The 22,390-nt window shown below is 33.9% G+C and overlaps 1 protein-coding gene across 1 annotated transcript; it reads right to left on the minus strand.

The window, feature by feature from the left end:
* Positions 1-1,899: 1,899 nt before the first annotated feature.
* Positions 1,900-21,719, minus strand: LOC138335686 (BTB/POZ domain-containing protein KCTD9-like). The gene is made up of 8 exons (XM_069284848.1): positions 21,601-21,719; positions 16,999-17,126; positions 13,107-13,150; positions 12,424-12,589; positions 9,334-9,395; positions 8,676-8,807; positions 8,263-8,330; positions 1,900-1,929 (listed from the first exon to the last, which is right to left on the minus strand). Exons 1-8 carry the CDS (start codon positions 21,646-21,648, stop codon positions 1,900-1,902), a joined length of 678 nt encoding a protein of 225 aa, XP_069140949.1. The 5' UTR covers positions 21,649-21,719.
* Positions 21,720-22,390: the final 671 nt, after the last annotated feature.

The following is a 22,390-nucleotide window of genomic DNA, read 5'->3' on the forward strand; positions in this document are numbered from 1 at the left end:
TAAACAGGAATCCTCAGAGTTAAGGATCTGCAGCAATCCTCATAATTTATTATTAAATTTATAAATAAACACTTGCATCTAAGTTATGCTGCTGACTAGCACAGCAGAGCCATCTCTCATAGATAATATAATTATGTATGTTATATATAAATCACCTTCTATGTTGAGTCTCTGACTACCGAGCCAGGATCCTCATAGATATAATTGTATTATATTAATAAAATCACCTTCTAAGTTGGACCTGAATATTGGGTCCAGACGTGACCAGCAGGATCCTCCTCAAGAATCAGATTTAATTCATTATAATATATAAAATCACCTTCTAAGATTGTGGCCATGCAGTCTCTTTGCAACCATCAGGCTAGAGGTCCATCATTGTGTTGTGATATAATTAGCTATTATATAATAAAAATCACTCTTCTAAGTCTGGCCTGAACTACCGTTAGCCGGATCTGTTCACAGTTATGAATTTATGTATATATATAAATCCACCTTTTAAGTGGCCTGATTACCAGCTGGGTTCACCAAGATAATGTTTAATTGTCTGGCTACTTCACTTTCCTAAGTTAGGCCAGGGCTGCTCGTATAGATTCCTATTATGTCTATTTATAATACTATATAATGACTGTCTTAAGTTGGCCCGGACAAAAGCCATGACAGGCTCTCCTTCCGTAGACTATTAATTGTACATTATATTATTATAAAAATCACCTTCAAAGTTGTGGCCTGACTACCAGCTAGGGTCCTCCATTATATATAATTAATATATATATAATACATCACTTTCTAAGTTGGGTCCGTCTACAGAAAGGTTCCTCATTAGTTATAATTATTATTTTATATAAAATCACCTCTCTAAGTTGGCACCACACCCGTCTTGACTAGCAGGATCCCCTCATGGAGATAATTTATTATATATATATAATTACAACCTTTCTAAGATGGCAGCTGAGACTTACGCAGGAATTTCCTCAGGGTGTAGATAATTTATAATATATATGAATATTTAAATCACACTTCTAAGTTGGTCCGGAGATGCTAGCAGGATCATCATAGATATTAATGTATCTACATTATAAATTTAAATCCACCTTCCTAAGCTGGACGACTGCCCATGAAGGATCCTCATGGATTATAATAGTCATTTGTTATATATAAATCACCTGCTAATCTCGTTTGGCCTGATCTACCAGCAGGGATCCCCTCATGGATATAATTATTATATATATAAATCATCCCTCTACTGTTGGCCTGACTACGAGAAGGTTTCCTTCCAGTTTATAATTATTATATATATAAATCACTTCTATGTTGGCCTGAATACGACGAGCCAGGTACCTACAGTTATAATTATTATTTATATAATATCACCTTCTAAGCTTGGACACCGAACCTGCCAGCAGCCAGGACCTTCCAAGATATAATTTTTATATGATATATAAAATCACCTTCTAAGTTGGCCTGACTACCAGCAGGATCCTCATGGATATAATTATATATATATAAATCACCTTTTAAATATTATCATAATATAATTATTATATAATAAAAATCACCTTCTAAGTTGGCCTGACTACCAGCAGGGATCCTCATAGATATAATTATTTATATATATAATTGGCCTGACTGCCAGCAGGATATATGGATACATAACATATTATAGGTTATATAACTTAATAAAGTTGGCCTGACTACCAGCAGGATCAATTCATGGATAAAATTATTTATATATATAAATCACAATTCTAAGTTGGCACGACTGACTACCAGCAGGATCCTCATGGTATATAATATGATATTATATATATATATAAATCACCTTCTATAGTTGGCCCCGACTACCAGTACATCAGCAATATCTTCATATAAAGATAATTATTATATATATATAATCACCTTCTAGTTGGCATACTGACTACCAGCAGGATCCTACAGCATGGACAATATCATAATAATAGTTTATATAACATAAATCACTTTAAGTTGGCCCGACAAGAGGTCTTTACCAGCAGGATCCTCTGGATATAGATATAATTATTATATATATACAAAATCACCTTCTAAGTTGGCCTGACTACCAGCAGGATCAATATCATAATAAAAGATATAATTATATCATAATAAAGAGGTATATAAATCACTGCAGTGTGGTACCTTCTAAGTTGACAAAAAATATATATAAAAGAGTTGGGCCCGACTGCCAATCACCTTCTTAGTTGGCATCCACGAGCAGGATCATAATAAATTCTACCAGTCCTATATAAATACTATCATAGTATACAGGTACAGCTAGTGTTACAATATCATAATAAAGAGGTCTGGTATACATTTTCATACCCAGCAGGTATACATTATCATAATAAAAGAGGTCTCTACTACAGTACAGCATACAATATCATAATAAATGAGGTCTGCAACAGTACAGCATACAGACAACAGCAGTACAGCTACAATATCATAATAAAGAGGTCTATATATACAGTACAGCATACAATATCATAATTAAAGAGGTCTATATACAGTTACAGACATACAATATCATAATTAAAGAGCGTCTGTATACAGTACAGATACAATATCATAATAAAGAGGTCTGTATACAGTAAATTACATATATCTTAAAGAGGTACACATACAGCGTCAATCAATAAAGAGGTCTATATACAGTACAGCATACAATAATCATAATAAAGAGGTCTGTATACAGTACAGCGTACAAATATCATAATAAAGAGGTCTATATACAGTACAGCATACAATATCCATAATAAAGAGGCTCTATATACAGTACAACATACAATATCATATAAAAGAGGTCTGTATACAGTACAAGCATACAATATCATAATAAAGAGGTCTGTATACAGTACAGCAATACAATATCATAATAAAGAGGTCTTATATACAGTACAGCATACAATATCATAATAAAGAGGTCTATTTACAGTACAGCCTATACAGTATATACAATAATAATAGAAGGTCTAATATACAGTACAGCATACATATACAATATCATAATAAAGAGGTCTATATACAGTACAGGGTACAATATCATAATAAAGAGGTCTATATACAGTACAGCGTACAATATCATAATAAAGAGGTCTATATACAGTACAGCATACAATATCATAATAAAGAGGTCTGTATACAGTACAGCATACAATATCATAATAAAGATGGTCTATATACAGTACAGCATACAAAATATCATAATAAGAGGTCTATATACAGTACAGCGTACAATATCATAATAAAGAGGTCTGTATACAGTACAGCATACAATATCATAATAAAGAGGTCTATATACAGTACAGCATACAATATCATAATATCTGTATACATAAGCATTACAATATCATAATAAAGAGTACAGTACAAGCATACAATATCATAATAAAGAGGTCTATATACAGTACAGCATACAATATCATAATAAAGAGGTCTATATACAGTACAGCATACAATATCATAATAAAGAGGTCTGTATACAGTACAGCGTACAATATCATAATAAAGAGGTCTATATACAGTACACGTACAATATCATAATAAAGAGGTCTATATACAGTACAGCATACAATATCATAATAAAGAGGTCTATATACAGTACAGCACGTACAATATCATAATAAAGAGGTCTGTATACAGTACAGCGTACAATATCATAATAAAGAGGTCTGTATACAGTACAGCATACAATATCATAATAAAGAGGTCTGTATACAGTACAGCGTACAATATCATAATATAGAGGTATATACAGTACAGGTACTATCATAATAAACAGTACAGTACAGCATACAATATCATAATAAAGAGGTCTATATACAGTACAGCATACAATATCATAATAAAGAGGTCTATATACAGTACAGCGTACAATATCATAATAAAGAGGTCTACAGCATATACAGTACAGCATACATAATAAAAGAGGTATCATAATAATCATAATAGAGGTCTGTATACAGTACAGCTACAATATCATAATAAAGAGGTCTATATACAGTACAGCATACAATATCATAATAAAGAGGTCTGTATATACAGTACAGCGTACAATATCATAATAAAGAGGTCTATATACAGTACAGCATACAATATCATAATAAAGAGGTCTGTATACAGTACAGTACATATCATAATAGGTCTATATACAGTACAGGCTCAATATCATAATAAAGAGGTCTATATACAGTACAGCGTACAATATCATAATAAAGAGGTCTATATACAGTACAGCATACAATATCATAATAAAGAGGTCTGTATACAGTACAGCATACAATATCATAATAAAAAGGTCTGTATACAGTACAGCATACAATATCATAATAAAGAGGTCTATATACAGTACAGCATACAATATCATAATAAAGAGGTCTATATACAGTACAGCATACAATATCATAATAAAGAGGTCTATATACAGTACAGCATACAATATCATCATAATAAAGAGGTCTATATAAGTATCAGTACAGCATACAATATCATAATAAAGAGGTCTATATACAGTACAGCATACAATATCATAATAAAGAGGTCTATATACAGTACAGCATACAATATCATAATAAAGAGGTCTGTATACAGTACAGCATACAATATCATAATAAAGAGGTCTGTATACAGTACAGCGTACAATATCATAATAAAGAGGTCTGTTACAGTACAGTACAATATCATCATAAGAGTGTCTATACAGTACAGCTATATCAATATCATAATAAAGAGGTCTATATACAGTACAGCATACAATATCATAATAAAGAGGTCTGTATACAGTACAGCATACAATATCATAATAAAGAGGTCTGTATACAGTACAGCATACAATATCATAATAAAGAGGTCTATATACAGTACAGCGTACAATATCATAATAAAGAGGTCTGTATACAGTACAGCATACAATATCATAATAAAGAGGTCTATATACAGTACAGCATACAATATCATAATAAAGAGGTCTGTATACAGTACAGCATACAATATCATAATAAAGAGGTCTATATACAGTACAGCATACAATATCATAATAAAGAGGTCTATATACAGTACAGCATACAATATCATAATAAAGAGGTCTATATACAGTACAGCATACAATATCATAATAAAGAGGTCTGTATACAGTACAGCATACAATATCATAATAAAGAGGTCTATATACAGTACAGCATACAATATCATAATAAAGAGGTCTATATACAGTACAGCATACAATATCATAATAAAGAGGTCTGTATACAGTACAGCATACAATATCATAATAAAGAGGTCTATATACAGTACAGCATACAATATCATAATAAAGAGGTCTATATACAGTACAGCATACAATATCATAATAAAGAGGTCTATATACAGTACAGCATACAATATCATAATAAAGAGGTCTATATACAGTACAGCGCATACAATATCATATAATAAAGAGGTCTGTATACAGTACAGCGTACAATATCATAATAAAGAGGTCTATATACAGTACAGCATACAATATCATAATAAAGAGGTCTGTATACAGTACAGCATACAATATCATAATAAAGAGGTCTATATACAGTACAGCGTACAATATCATAATAAAGAGGTCTGTATACAGTACAGCATACAATATCATAATAAAGAGGTCTATATACAGTACAGCATACAATATCATCATAATAAAGAGGTCTATATACAGTACAGCATACAATATCATAATAAAGAGGTCTATATACAGTACAGCATACAATATCATAATAAAGAGGTCTATATACAGTACAGCATACAATATCATAATAAAGAGGTCTATATACAGTACAGCGTACAATATCATAATAAAGAGGTCTGTATACAGTACAGCATACAATATCATAATAAAGAGGTCTATATACAGTACAGCATACAATATCATAATAAAGAGGTCTATATACAGTACAGCATACAATATCATAATAAAGAGGTCTATATACAGTACAGTACAATTTCATATAAGAGGTCTATATACAGTACAGCATACAATATCATAATAAAGAGGTCTATATACAGTACAGCATACAATATCATAATAAAGAGGTCTGTATACAGTACAGCATACAATATCATAATAAAGAGGTCTATATACAGTACAGCATACAATATCATAATAAAGAGGTCTATATACAGTACAGCATACAATATCATAATAAAGAGGTCTATATACAGTACAGCATACAATATCATAATAAAGAGGTCTGTATACAGTACAGCATACAATATCATAATAAAGAGGTCTGTATACAGTACAGCATACAATATCATAATAAAGAGGTCTGTATACAGTACAGCATACAATATCATAATAAGAGGTCTATATACAGTACAGCATACAATATCATAATAAAGAGGTCTGTATACAGTACAGCGTACAATATCATAATAAAGAGGTCTATATACAGTACAGCATACAATATCATAATAAAGAGGTCTATATACAGTACAGCATACAATATCATAATAAAGAGGTCTATATACAGTACAGCATACAATATCATAATAAAGAGGTCTATATACAGTACAGCGTACAATATCATAATAAAGAGGTCTATATACAGTACAGCATACAATATCATAATAAAGAGGTCTGTATACAGTACAGCGTACAATATCATAATAAAGAGGTCTATATACAGTACAGCATACAATATCATAATAAAGAGGTCTGTATACAGTACAGCATACAATATCATAATAAAAGAGGTCTATATACAGTACAAGCGTACAATATCATAATAAAGAGGTCTATATACAGTACAGCATACAATATCATAATAAAGAGGTCTATATACAGTACAGCATACAATATCATAATAAAGAGGTCTGTATACAGTACAGCATACAATATCATAATAAAGAGGTCTATATACAGTACAGCATACAATATCATAATAAAGAGGTCTGTATACAGTACAGCGTACAATATCATAATAAAGAGGTCTATATACAGTACAGCGATACATAATATCATAATAAAGAGGTCTATATACAGTACAGCATACAATATCATAATAAAGAGGTCTCATATACAGTACAGCATACAATATCATAATAAAGAGGTCTATATACAGTACAGCGTACAATATCATAATAAAGAGGTCTATATACAGTACAGCATACAATATCATAATAAAGAGGTCTATATACAGTACAGCATACAATATCATAATAAAGAGGTCTGTATACAGTACAGCATACAATATCATAATAAAGAGGTCTGTATACAGTACAGCATACAATATCATAATAAAGAGGTCTATATACAGTACAGCATACAATATCATATAATAAAGAGGTCTATATACAGTACAGCATACAATATCATAATAAAGAGGTCTATATACAGTACAGCATACAATATCATAATAAAGAGGTCTATATACAGTACAGCATACAATATCATAATAAAGAGGTCTATATACAGTAAAGCATACAATATCATCATAAAGAGGTCTATATACAGTACAGCATACAATATCATAATAAAGAGGTCTATATACAGTACAGTACAATATCATATAAAGAGGTCTATATACATACAGCGTACAATATCATAATAAAGAGGTCTATAACAGTATACAATACAGTCTATATACAGCATACAATATCATAATAAAGAGGTCTATATACAGTACAGCATACAATATCATAATAAAGAGGTCTGTATACAGTACAGCATACAATATCATAATAAAGAGGTCTATATACAGTACAGCATACAATATCATAATAAAGAGGTCTGTATACAGTACAGCATACAATATCATAATAAAGAGGTCTATATACAGTACAGCATACAATATCATAATAAAGAGGTCTGTATACAGTACAGCATACAATATCATAATAAAGAGGTCTATATACAGTACAGCGTACACTATCATTAACAAGATATAGATACAGTACAGCCTGATATTTCGCAAAAAAAAATTGTGAAACTAGAAAATTAAATTTTAGCAAATCAAAATGACTCTATATAGCTTTGAGGGTAAATATAATCAAGCTAATTCTTTGTATTTTAAGGATCAAAATTTCAAAACCATGCCAATGACCCTTGAAATTGTAAAAATATCATCCCCGCAAAAATAACTGGAAGTATAATATATGTGCAGAAATCTAACTAATCTGTATTTACTTTTAATTTTAGAAAAACATTTTTGCAGACGACCAACAAATCATACTTTCACAATGGTTATACATTGTACATATATGTATTTGGATAGAACTTACCTCTATGATTTCCTCTAGAGAATCCATCAGTGACGTCAAACCAAAGAACCGAGCCTCTTCTAGGACACCTAATACAATCAATGTGTTACAGAATTATCAGTATCAACAAGTCTGGCAGGAGTTCAATTAAACACTCTGTTAAACCTGTTTGTTCTCAAAATTGTAAACTCAAAACACAGCCCAATTAAATAAGTATGATATTAACTGCGTGTTCCCAGCATTAACTATCTAAAATATATTTCCATATACATGTATTGCAGCTGCAGAAGTGTTCAATCAGATATCAAACAGTGTCACTAATTGTCAAGATCATCACATTAATCTGGTAAGCTAATTATAATATTAGCTATTAAAGAAATGTAAATTTTCAACACTAAATAGAATTAAAACAGACACAAGATGTCACTAGTTACCTTGGGGGTTGATATTTTTGTCGAGGACAAGCTGTCCATGACGGAGGTAGTTTAGTATTGGTTCAAAGTATCGTGGACTGCGGTCTATGAGGTACGCCCCACTCTCATCCACACTACTGTGCCATGTCACAGCTGTAACAAGTCAAACATGCACTGATCAACTAAAACTGTAAGTTAAATTTCCTTTACACAGTATCAACTAAAACCATGAGTTAAATTTCCTTTGAACAGTATCAACTAAAACCATGAGTTAAATTTCCTTTACACAGTATCAACTAGAGAAAAAAAAATGTCTGAAGCAGTGTTCAAGGTATTTGGTAGCTAGTTACACATGTATTATCAGCTTTAGGGTTTCTATAAAGAAATAAATTTAATGTTTATCATAATTATTAGTAACTAGCACAGATTAAGGTGGTCATTATATTGCTGGCTGAGGGCTACTTCACATCTATGCATGTACTATTCCTACATCATATGGATATGATTGGAGATATTTATATATTCCATTGTATACTCAATATCAACATTGAATATGACTTTGACAGGAAAAACAAAACTCGTCAGTCAAAAGATTACCAGGTACAGTAAAACTATAATCTATTTCGTGCAAAGATAAAAACAAAGTCTTGGATATTAATTTTTTATCTCCATGACTTACTTTTTTCTTCTCCAAACATCCTTGCTAACATACTTCCAGAATCTTGTTGTGTCAAGGTGCTTCTGTAATCAAACAAACATCAAAACAATTAACAAATGACTTGTATTAACTACCTTAATCACAAACACATGTTAATCTTTGTATATTAAGGAGTTGTCTCCCTTATGGGATTAGGTACCTCTTACATGTATGACATCATTTTTTATTGTGTGTGAATCTCACATCATTTTTTCAAAAAAATATTGCATCATGTTCACAAATATATCACCAAAAAAATGTATACCCGCAAGGGCAGATAACTCTTTAATCAAAAAATGTTTTTGTCCTTTATCAGTCCGGGTCATTTAAGGACATGACAGCTAATATGAAGGCAGAGGAGAGCTGAGATATACAATGTACCTTGAAAAAAACCCACCAACAACATAGGTAAATGATCAGAATTTGGCAACTATATATACATGTAATGTCCCATATATGGGTGGGCTCAGGTGGTAGGAAGACTAAACACTGTAAGGCTTTGACCATTCAGTCACTGCAGCCCTTGTTTTTTGATGAATTTTTTCAATTAAATAATATTAAACAACTTCATAGAGCTCATTAGAGTTAAAGTTTACACGGAATGGTTTGGTATATAAGGCTTCATAAATGCGTCTTTGGATAAAATTTAGAATGGGGAAAGTACGAGTTTCATAGCGATTACTGTATTAGAGATAATGCGACTTTTCTCTAAAACACACCTGAAGCCCCAAGCCATTGACCCCGATTCGGGACCCCTGACCTGTGACGTCACGAGGACAACGGGACCTATTCTACTCGCATAAGATAGAGAGGCGATTTTTGGTGTCTGCCATCAAATATAAACTATCTGTTTGTAAATATCGATTTTGAAGACACAAATACCTGTGTTTATGTCCGATACCTATTTAATATTATCCTTAATCACAGATATGAGTTTGAAAAACGCTTGAAAACAGGGATTTATGCCATGCATACACGTATATTGATGTACCTGTCTTAGATAAATGAACATCTCTACGCAATTACTGCATAATTTTACACAATAAAATGTTCATAATAATCCGCTTATGTTGTATATCTGCAAGGTTGGAACCACATATATGTGAATATTATATCAAGGATTCTTGATTATGTTATCCAAAGCCTAACTGGGGTCTTTGAATGTCTACTTGTCAAACCCGCTTCACAGATTTCTGACTTTTTTTTTTTTATAAAACCTGCCCATATGATTAAGTTATGATTCCAAACAGAATTTTTTGCATATATGTAAATGCATCTACATCTGAAATCGATCTATTTGTTTTTTGACGAAATATAGTCAGCTTACATTATATAATACAGTACACTCGGCGACTTGTTGATATTTCGCTCAAGTTCATTCATTAGTGTCTTTAATTGAAAAATAAATCATGCACGGGTCAGACAAAAACAATGAGACTGAAGATGTCTAAGTGACAAGTCTAATCCAAGTAGCAGATATCAAGTACAGAACAAAAACAGAACTGTCATTCCGAATAGCCAATGTCGTGCTGCGTTAATCTCTATACCTGTATACTGCAGTAACTAAACCGTGTGGTCAACCGAGACTAATGAGGGGGCTACCCAAATTACGTAAGAAAGGTGTTTAGTGACCTGTCACGCTTTGTTGATAAGCTCGCGTCAGCTGTCAAAAGTAAGATCACAGGTAAGTTAGCGATGGACCATCATGTAATTGTTGTATAATGTAATATTTGTTTACACTTAAAAATCCCTGGTTTACAGTAAAATATACCGTTCTAACATAACATATAACAAGTGTATCAATTACTAGATGTACAGTATATATTTCAGAAAGACTCATTATACATTTGTCTTGTTTATATGTTCTGGTTACACGTAAATGTATTTTTATAACAAAAACTACAAAATTATTTACAAATGGCATGTCGAGAAAGAACAATGAAAATATAATGCTCAATGTCAGAATTTTGATATTTCTGATAGTTGCTAGATTTCGGATATCCATTTTTTACTCCCCTCCTAATTTATGTCTATGATATCTACGTGTATTGAACTATGAAATACATTTAAAACATTTTCTTTTCGTTATGTTGGTTCTTGAAATCAGAAACATATATACATATATATTTCTGTTGAAATCCATAGGCCTAGAGAGAATTTTTATTTATACAGAAACATATTCAAATGAATAATTATATAACCATCATTTTTCTAATTCGTCTCTTTTTAGATCACATTATGAAAATGGAATATGAAAATGGAATATTCCCGAGGTTTGATAATTTAGAAAGTTGTTAAAACAGAGATAACATCTCTAGTTAAATGTACCAGAAACATAATAACGTATACATGTTTCCGCTTATCTACATATGTATTTAGCCTGATTTCAGTTGTAATATTTCCTATTATATATATAATTAAATCGTCAACATAACTGTATACTGTATATATTTGTAAAATTCTCCTAACCCCATTTCAGGAATACATATATGTCCCCCTTTTTGCTATAACCCCACTACCAAACACCTCACTGCCGTTGTCCTCGTGACGTCACATCCGGTTATTCCCCAATTCAGCGTGAGCGGCCGATTCCCTGATTAGCAGTCGATATACAGGTAAAAATCGAGCACTTCGGAGGGCTGTATCTCAGTACTGAAGCGGCCGATTTTGATGCGGTTTTCAACATTCTTGTCAGGAGATCAAACAGAATAACATATCTAAATATTATTTTCCGTTCCGTGTACACTTTAACATATATATATAACTATGGCTTCATGATAAGCACATGTTGATCATGTTATAGTCACCAAAACATCAGGTACACTTGTATTTTTATAGTTATCTCCCTTGGACTGGACAAAATATTCATATGTACAAGCTGTATGATTAATATTGTATTTAATGTTTACACAGAAACAAGTTTTCCAACTGTATAATCATGGAAAATTATTTTCATGGTTTGACAGAAATTTCTTTTGCTAATTAACCAGGCTTTCAGAGATAAAACTGGTTAATCCTTGACTGGGTCGCATTCCAGGTAAAATATTCCCTGAGTTCTGAAATAGAACTTACCGTGTGGTGGTGAATATTTGTCCACCGACATTGAGCGTTACCCATTCAGTGGTATGGCATGCCGAGGTAGTTCCCGAGGACATTTTCCTTTCGTGGCCTTTTATAAACTTCTTAGTAATATCTGACGCAGGCTCAGAAACAGTGGACGCTGATTTTGACCCTGGTTCTAAATTAAAACAAAATTTTGTTTGTTCGAATTTATATATATATAGAAGCATTAAAAGAACGTTTCAATATTAAATTGATCTTTACAAAATGTGGCGCAGTGGTAGAAGGCGCAGCTATGTTTGGCTAGGCCATTGGTTGCTGTAGATCGTGAGTTCGAGGCCCGGATAGGGCACGAGTGAATAAATTGTCATGCTTTGTTAAATTGTGTTAAAACCTCACCATAACAGACATTACTCCATTTATCTGGCATCATATACTAGTACTATAATATGACAATTACATATTCTCACCAAACAGATGTCATAACCATTGTTACAGAAACGTTAATTTTTAGCAAGCAAAAAAGGGTCTCTCTGCTTCAATATACATGTACCTTCTGTATCTATAATCAATGTAACAAGGGGAAGGGGCCCTTATTCTTCTTTTCCATTTTTCAAAACTATGCATGCATCATAATTTTTAAATCATGACTATGGTAAATCAGTCTGGTCAAGGTTCAAGGGGAGATAACTTACTACGAAAAGGCTCCCCAGTGGATATATAGAACACATCTTCATCTCTGAAAAAGAAAACAATCACTAGATAACACAAACTACCCTCAAATGGAAACAAACAAATCATACAACAGATTTTATGAGTGTGTTTTTTGTTTAGCAATTAACAAATATTTTGACCCAATATGCACCCATGGTGCTTAAGAAATTGAAAAAAATAAGGGGAAACTTAAACGACCCATATAATTATGTACTTACCTTTCATATAATTATATTAGTAATTATATACATGTTTATAGTCATAAGTCAATTGCAAAAGAAATCAAATACAGAAACCTACAGTTTTTTATATTTTCAGTCTGCATTTATTTCAAAGTACAGAGTGCTGATATTGAGGTCTAAAAACAAGAGGCCCATGGGCCTTAACGGTCATCTGACTCATGGCACAAAACAACAAAGTCACAGTATAAAGTATTGGTTAACGATTAATATAAACAATACAAGGAACTCCTTAGTTGAATATGTAAGTTTCTGAAAAAGGTAAATGTCATTTGTTGAACAAACTTGGTAGCCCTTCATCCAAATATGGTCGAAACCCATTCAAGGATTAATATAAGGAGGAGTCAGATTTTAAAGCCATTTCAGCAAAGCTCCCATTTTGGACCTCGGTCATACTATCCCCATGGGTCTTACCTCGGTCCTTTATAAAATATGATTGTCCTTACCTAAAGTTCCCCCTTCTGAATCAATTAAAACCACTATAGACCAATTTTCATTGAGATCGGAGACTGAAACCTTAAAACAGGAAGTGGGCCAGCGGCCATCTTGGAATACCAAAATCTTTACGAAAATGTTTGCATGTTGTTCGGCATCAATTAAAACCCCTATAGACCAATTTTCATTGAGATCGGAGACTGAAACCTTAAAACAGGAAGTGGGCAAGCGACCATCTTGGAATACCAAAATCTTTACGAAAATGTTTGCATGTTGTTCAGCATCAATTAAAACCCCTATAGACCAATTTTCATTGAGATCGGAGACTGAAACCTTAAAACAGGAAGTGGGCCAGCGGCCATCTTGGAATACCAAAATCTTTACGAAAATGTTTGCATGTTGTTCAGCATCAATTAAAACCCCTATAGACCAATTTTCATTGAGATCGGAGACTGAAACCTTAAAACAGGAAGTGGGCCAGCGGCCATCTTGGAATACCAAAATCTTAACGAAAATGTTTGCATGTTGTTCGGCATCAATTAAAACCCCTATAGACCAATTTTTTTTGAGATCGGAGACTGAAACCTTAAAACAGGAAGTAAGCCAGCTAAAATTAAGAAAATTTGCCCTTTTGGGGCCCCACCCCTCAGTTCCTAGGGTTCAGACCAGACTCATTTATATAAAATATAATTGTGTTTCCCCAATGATGCTTCACACCAAATATGGATAAAATTCATCCAAGGATGGAGGAGGAGTAGGACTTTAAAGCTAAAATTAAGAAAATTTCCCCATTTGGGGCCCCACCCCTCAGCCCCTAGGGGTCGGACCAGGCTCATTTGTAATATGATTGTCCTTCCCCAATGATGTTTCACAACAAATATGGATGAAATCCATCCAAGGATGAAGGAGGAGAAGGATTTTAAAGCTAAAATTAAGAAAATTTCCCCATTTGGGGCCCCACCTCTCAGCCCCTAGGGGTTGGACCAGGCTCATTTATATCAAATATGATTGTCCGTCCCCAATGATGTTTCACATCAAATATGGATGAAATCCATCCAAGGATGAAGGAGGAGTAGGATTTTAAAGCTAAAATTAAGAAAATTTGCCCATTTGGGGCCCCACCCCTCAGCCCCTAGGGGTTGGACCACGCTCATTTACATCAAATATGATTATCCTTCCCCAATAATGTTTTACACTAAATATAGATGAAATCCATCCAAGGATGAAGGAGGAGTAGGATTTTAAAGCTAAAATTAAGAAAATTTGCCCTTTGGGGGCCCCACCCCTCAGCCCCTAGGGGTTGGACCACGCTCATTTATATAAAATATGATTGTCCGTCCCAAATAATGTTTCACACCAAATATGGATGAAATCCATCCAAGGATGAAGGAGAAGTAGGATTTTAAAGCTAAAATTAAGAAAATTTGCCTTTTTGGGGCCCTACCCCTCAGCCCCTAGGGGTCGGACCAGGCTCATTTATATAAAATATGATTGTCCATCCCAAATGATGTTTCACACCAAATATGGATGAAATCCATCCAAGGATGAAGGAGGAGTAGGATTTTAAAGCTAAAATTAAGAAAATTTGCCCTTTTGAGGCCCTGCCCCGCTGACCCTAGGGGTCGGACCAAGCTCATTTATATAAAATATGATTGTCCTTCCCTAATGAAGTTTCACACCAAATATGGATGAAATCCATCCAAGGATGAAGGAGGAGTAGGATTTTAAAGCTTAAAATAAGAAAATTCGCCCTTTTGGGGCCCCACCCCTCAGCCCCTAGGGGTCACACCTATCTCAAATATATAAAATATGATTGTCCTTCCCTAATGATGTTTCACATCAAATATGGATGAAATCCATCCAAGGATGAAGGAGGAGTAGGATTTTAAAGCTAAAATAAGAAAATTTGCCCTTTTGGGGCCCCACCCCTCAGCCCTTACGGGTCGGACCAGGCTCATTTATAAAAATTATGATTGTCCTTCCCCAATGATGTTTCAAACCAAATATGGATGAAATCCATCCAAGGATGAAGGAGGAGTAGGATTTTAAAGCTAAAATTAAGAAAATTTGCCCTTTTGTGGCCCCGCCCCTCTGACCCTAGGGGTCGGACCAGGCTCATTTATATAAAATATGATTGTCCTTCCCTAATGAAGTTTCACACCAAATATGGATGAAATCCATCCAAGGATGAAGGAGGAGTAGGATTTTAAAGCTTAAAATAAGAAAATTCGCCCTTTTGGGGCCCCACCCCTCAGCCCCTAGGGGTCACACCTATCTCAAATATATAAAATATGATTGTCCTTCCCTAATGATGTTTCACATCAAATATGGATGAAATCCATCCAAGGATGAAGGAGGAGTAGGATTTTAAAGCTAAAATAAGAAAAATTTGCCCTTTTGGGGCCCCACCCCTCAGCCCTTACGGGTCGGACCAGGCTCATTTATAAAAATTATGATTGTCCTTCCCTAATGAAGTTTCACACCAAATATGGATGAAATCCATCCAAGGATGAAGGAGGAGTAGGATTTTAAAGCTAAAATTAAGAAAATTTGCCCTTTTGAGGCCCTGCCCCGCTGACCCTAGGGGTCGGACCAAGCTCATTTATATAAAATATGATTGTCCTTCCCCAATGAAGTTTCACACCAAATATGGATGAAATCCATCCAAGGATGAAGGAGGAGTAGGATTTTAAAGCTTAAAATAAGAAAATTTCCCCCTTTGGTGCCCCACCCCTCAGCCCCTAGGGGTCGGACCAGGCTCATTTATATAAAATATGATTGTCCTTCCCTAATGATGCTTCAAACCAAATATGGATGAAATCCATCAAAGGATGAAGGAGGAGTAGGCTTTTGTATAAATAGTCTTACGCACGACGCACGGCGCACGGCGCACGGCGGACGGCGGACGGCGGACGGCGCACGGCGCACGACGACGGACGAAACACGATGACAATAGGTCATCCTGACCTTCGGTCAGATGACCTAAAAAGAAAGGGGAATGCAGATGTGTTATGCTTCTTACATTTCGCAATTATAAGTTTCAGTTTTATTCTTACATTTTTTTTTTATTAATTTCTGTTCAACTATCCAAGGTTGCATTGTATTAACATATCTTAATCAAAAAAGCATTGTACTGCATTACTATCCAAATATATAAATTTAGAATCTACAGACTAAGAGAAACATCTACTACAGTTACCTGATAAAAAGAACATCATCTAGGACTGCTCCTTTGGGGGTGTATATAAGCTGAGCGTCAATTCCAAGTTTTTTGTTGGCTTCTTGTAGAATGTCCTGTAACGTTGTACTATGGGTAACAGCAACAAGCTGAAAAAAATAATTCAAGGTAAAATTTTGTAAGTATACTGTAGAGGAATAGCGGAGCTCCGTCAACGATAATTATAAAAATGGAGAGGAATATTAACACTGGAGCTCCGTCAACAATAATTATATAAATGGAGAGGAATATTAGCACTGGAGCTCCGTTAGACTGGCTACCAGTCTCTAGAATATTAAACAAATCACTAAAAATTGGCTTGATTATTTTTGTCTCTACTACATGCCTAAGTTTTAAACTAGGGGGAGATAATCTAGTAAAGAACTCTGCTGAGAAAGTCTTATCAGCAACTTAGGGCCTGGTGGCCAGTCTAGAGCTCCGTCAACAATAATTATATAAATGGAAAGGAATATTAACACTGGAGCTCTGTCAACAATAATTATATAAATGCTAAGAATGTTGCAGTCACTTGTAACCACCTTGTAAACTTCAAATGGCCACATTATTCATATAATTTTGGCACCAATTTACGTCGAATTTTGCAAAAAGGTGAATTGCGGTACTCACTATTATATGTGAATCACGATAATGCATCTCAACATACCGGTACATGTATGTATGTTTAATGTAACAGATTAAAATTCCATGAGTACATAAAGATTTAAGATATAGATACATACAGTTGGTAGTAGACTAAAGGTTACACCCTTGTGCACACGGAGTGCACTACGTTTAGACTACAGGTAGACACGGAGTGCACGAGGTTTAGACTACAGGTAGACACGGAGTGCACAAGATTTAGACTACAGGTAGACACGGAGTGCACAAGATTTAGACTACAGGTAGACACGGAGTGCACTCCGTGTGAACACGGTGTCCACTACAGGTGGACATCGTGTCCAGGTACATTGAGACCTAGACAGACAAGGTACGGTGATGTGTTACAGTTAGGGATCGGGGAAGAATAAGTTCTTCAATTTGAAATAATACATAATTATAATTTTTTAGTGTTTATTTTTTTTTAATTACAACATCTACAATTTAATGTACAGTATATATAACTATCATGATATAACTATATAATACAATATTTTTTAGTATACACGAATAAAACCTTTTCACTGCAAAAGTAATAAAGATTGATTTATATTCATTAAGTATATATATATTATTTACATCAAGCATTTTCACAAGTTAAAAACAACTTTGAATTGCAGCAAAAACCAGTCCTAATGTGCTTTTGAGACACTTTTTCTTTTATAATAAGCTATCAGTAATACAATCATATACCGGGTAATACATAGCTTTTAAACAAAAAGATTTGGTGCCTATCAATCAGTTGTCTAGCGATACCCTTGTAGATCGTTTTTCATTAAAATATATACACTTTAATAATATTTTTCTTGCTATTTTTAGTTCTAAAAGTATTGTACGTAAAAATAGCTTAATTACATATTCTTTATTAAAAACTGAACGTCTTTAAAAGATCATGCAGAATTAAATCCATTTCAAACTATACGACGTCGGACGTCCTCCACATATTGGTGGCTAGTCTACCTACAAGTACCCAATTCAGCTTGTTTTGATTCTTAATTACCGGTACACACAATAAGTTTATGATCCCAACCCCGCAAGTTATCTTGATCGTATATTGCGTCATGGTTCAATAATTATAACTTGTCAAACATACAGGTAAGCCACAGTATCCAGCTATACAGGTGCCTCAAGGTGCCAGAGGCAGAATCGTTACCTTCTGTGTTTGCACGGCTTTATGAGAATGGGGGCAGTATCTTTATATAATATTTGATTTTAGAATTGTTTCTATGGAAGTTTGTTAAGACAAACAAATATACTTTACCGTTTAAAAATCATATAGGTTCATGAGTTTGAAACACACAAGTACCATTCTTATTAGATACTTAGAGTAGAGCCTGGGTAAACATGTACACGGGTTCCCGGGGGGAAGGGGGGGGGGAATTGGGATGAGGTATGAGGGTAAAAACTAGCTGGCAAAACATATAGTAAGTGATGCTGAATACACCTCAATTATTGTCATGACAGGCAGCCGTGAAGTGGAGCTGACGGTAGCTGTACAATGCGTAAATCATGAATGTCTGTCACAACCTTGAATTTACCAATAATACATGTATATATTATAATCAAAATTAATGTAGATTAGGCACTTATTCAACCTTGTAATATGATATTTTATATACATAGTCATGATAATCAGGTTTCTGATATATGTAAAAAGCCAGTGTACAAAATTAAATTAATGAAAAGATATTGGATGAAATATGATATTCCAATAATCTTGAAATAAATGTTTTAGTTAACTATACACTTGGTAGGCCTATTTAGATTATTTTTAATTTTAATATATAAAGCTTCATTAACAAATAAATTAAAATGCACTACCAGTTAAAACACATATCCCTATATTGACTTGCATTGTTGTATAACTGTACGTATTTATGTGATGAGTACAATGTATGTATGTAGAGAGGCTGCCACCTAAGTACAGCTATAAATGGACCTCCTGGGGTTGGGATAAGGTACTACATGTACATGTATACAGGTGTTGTTAGTCTGTGATACACTTGACTGAACATATTGAAGGGTGCACAAAGAAGGCCCCAGGCCCCTGGCCCCACTCTGACCAATGTTAGGTAATTTAGAATATCATACCCGTGTGGTTGATGGAACAGTATGAAGTCCAAGTGACCATGGCAACTGCAGTCCTAGCCTAGGGGTCTACCTTTCGAGCAGGCAAATTTAAGTGTACAATATACTACATGTATGGATCATACATTAATATATATATATATAGTTATCATATAACTCACGCGGTTTGTAAAAGAAGGTCAGAATAGGATATTGTCAAATTATCAAGGTTTCTAGAATTGAAATAATTATGACAAATTAAGAATCTAATCAACAACTATGAATCTACAGTTTAAATGGGTAGAAGTTGGATTGATTTTGATTCTGTCTGTTTGATTTGTTATCAGACATGTGACCTGCATTTAAGCGATCGGTCCTTTGAACAGTGTTGATGATCACGAGCAGCCACATGCCCGATAATAAATTTTTGCTTTCCTAAGCCAGTGCTTACAGGTTTCTCAATCGCTTTAGTGTAATAAAGTGTAATTTCTAATGCCGATTTTTAACGTCTATGGACGATTTCTCATTTTCCCAATGTTTTGCAACGCGCCAGGTTCCATGTAGCAAATATTATACAAACTATTTCGCGCACCTTGCCGTTTAGAAAACTATATTCCATACATACATAGTTAAACATTTTATAAAGAATTTAATTTGTTTATGTTTATATGTCCTTGCTTTTATTATGCCCATCAATATATTCTTTTTAATCAAAATAATTTTACTTTATATGTATCTATTCAAATAAACATTACAGTATGAATGATTTCCAGTAATTAACGGCAATTTTTATGTTGCAATGAAAATTATGTTTCTGATCGCAATAACTATTTCTATCTGTCAAAGTCCATATAGACTGCAGAATCAATACATATTTTCTCATATTTCTGTGGCACATCATCTAGTCTGTCTGTGGTCTGGATGTAGTGGACATTTTACCTGGACACGATGCATGTTTAATGTCCACCTGTAGTGGACACCGTGTTCACACGTAGTGCACTCCGTGTCTACCTGTAGTCTAAATCTTGTGCACTCCGTGTCTACCTGTAGTCTAAATCTTGTGCACTCCGTGTCTACCTGTAGTCTAAACCTCGTGCACTCCGTGTCTACCTGTAGTCTAAACCTCGTGCACTCCGTGTCCACTCGTAGTTCACACAGTGTGCACAATGTGTAACCTTTAGTCTACTACCAACTGTAGCTATTCCTCCATCCTTTCTCACACAATACCATAATATAACACCACTGTGGATATTTTAATTTATTTTGGCTACCAAAATGCATGTTTTTATAGACTAGCCATGGTCGCACATCAGCAACCAGGTATAGAGCTACATGTATCAAACTCTCAATCGGTAGAGCTTTCGGCTAGAGTTATGTTATGGGTAGTGTTTTTGATGTCTCATGAGGTTTGAGTCTGGCCTGCCCCACCCAGTCTAGCCACTACATTTTCTCTTATCATGATACACACACATATATACTCTATAACTCCAATATACTTGTGTAAAAGTATACATGTATGGAGAACACGATACACATATTATATACTCAATAACTGCAATATAACTGTTACGTATAAAATGTACACAGCTGTTCTTAGGCTACAGTATAGAATCTAAGACCATCGTATGCTGCTTAAATGTATGTGTTTTGAATATCGAGTTACAATACGTTTACAATTTAGGTCTATAAATGGTTACAATCAGTGCATCAATACATGATTACATGTACATCTCGCCATCTGTATTACACTGTAACGCAATGTAACGTAAACAGCCAGAATGGTTTTGCATGGTTAACCTATAACGTTACACACAATGCAAGTTTGTTTGCAATTGCGCTCACTAATCTATTTCTACAAACCTTTCCGTCGATATCAGATCCATTTCGGAAAAGGGTTACTCTCTTCATGATGGATTCATATCATTTCGGTAAGCTAAACACAGACTGCATTATTTAATGTATCGTAATTGAAGCGGATGAGCCGATTACGCATGCGCATGATATAAAATGAAAGTAAGTCATGTTTATTTTTAGAAATTCTATATTAGAAATTCTATAAATAGATTGAATTAAACCCTATATATATATCAACCATATGCTCCACCGCTGACAAATGGTATTTTTTCACTATCAAAAACAGGAGCAGACGATTTAGTATTGCTATTCAGTTACAAAAGTTACTTAATTAACACCATTACCACCATTGGAAAGTTTAAGCTTCTAATTTTACTTCAAGTTAAAATTACGAAAAATAATTAATTGCACCCCGGAAAAAATTCCTTGGCACTATATCCTATATGGAATGAAGTACTGATTGGGCATGCACCAAAGGCAAAATAAATTATTTTATGTAATATACACGATTAAACACCAATTATTGTTCAAGTGATGAATATCATTTTATGCTCTGTCGGCGGTACGTGGATTATCTTTATAGTACAATGTAGTATTCCGTAGCATAATGTTACTTAATTATTCTCCCAATTTTATCTACGTGTGTGTATAGCCGGTCTGTATTTAAAAGCGTTTACCTTAATTTGTGCTAAAACAATTGACATTTGCAGGAAGCTAGTGTTCAATCATTTCTTAAGAATGTCCATTCTGAAAAGCTGTAGAAATATATTTCAATGGATACCCCACCCTCACAGTC

The sequence above is a fragment of the Argopecten irradians genome, chromosome 11 (genome assembly GCF_041381155.1).
Source record: "Argopecten irradians isolate NY chromosome 11, Ai_NY, whole genome shotgun sequence".
Classification (NCBI taxonomy): domain Eukaryota; kingdom Metazoa; phylum Mollusca; class Bivalvia; order Pectinida; family Pectinidae; genus Argopecten; species Argopecten irradians.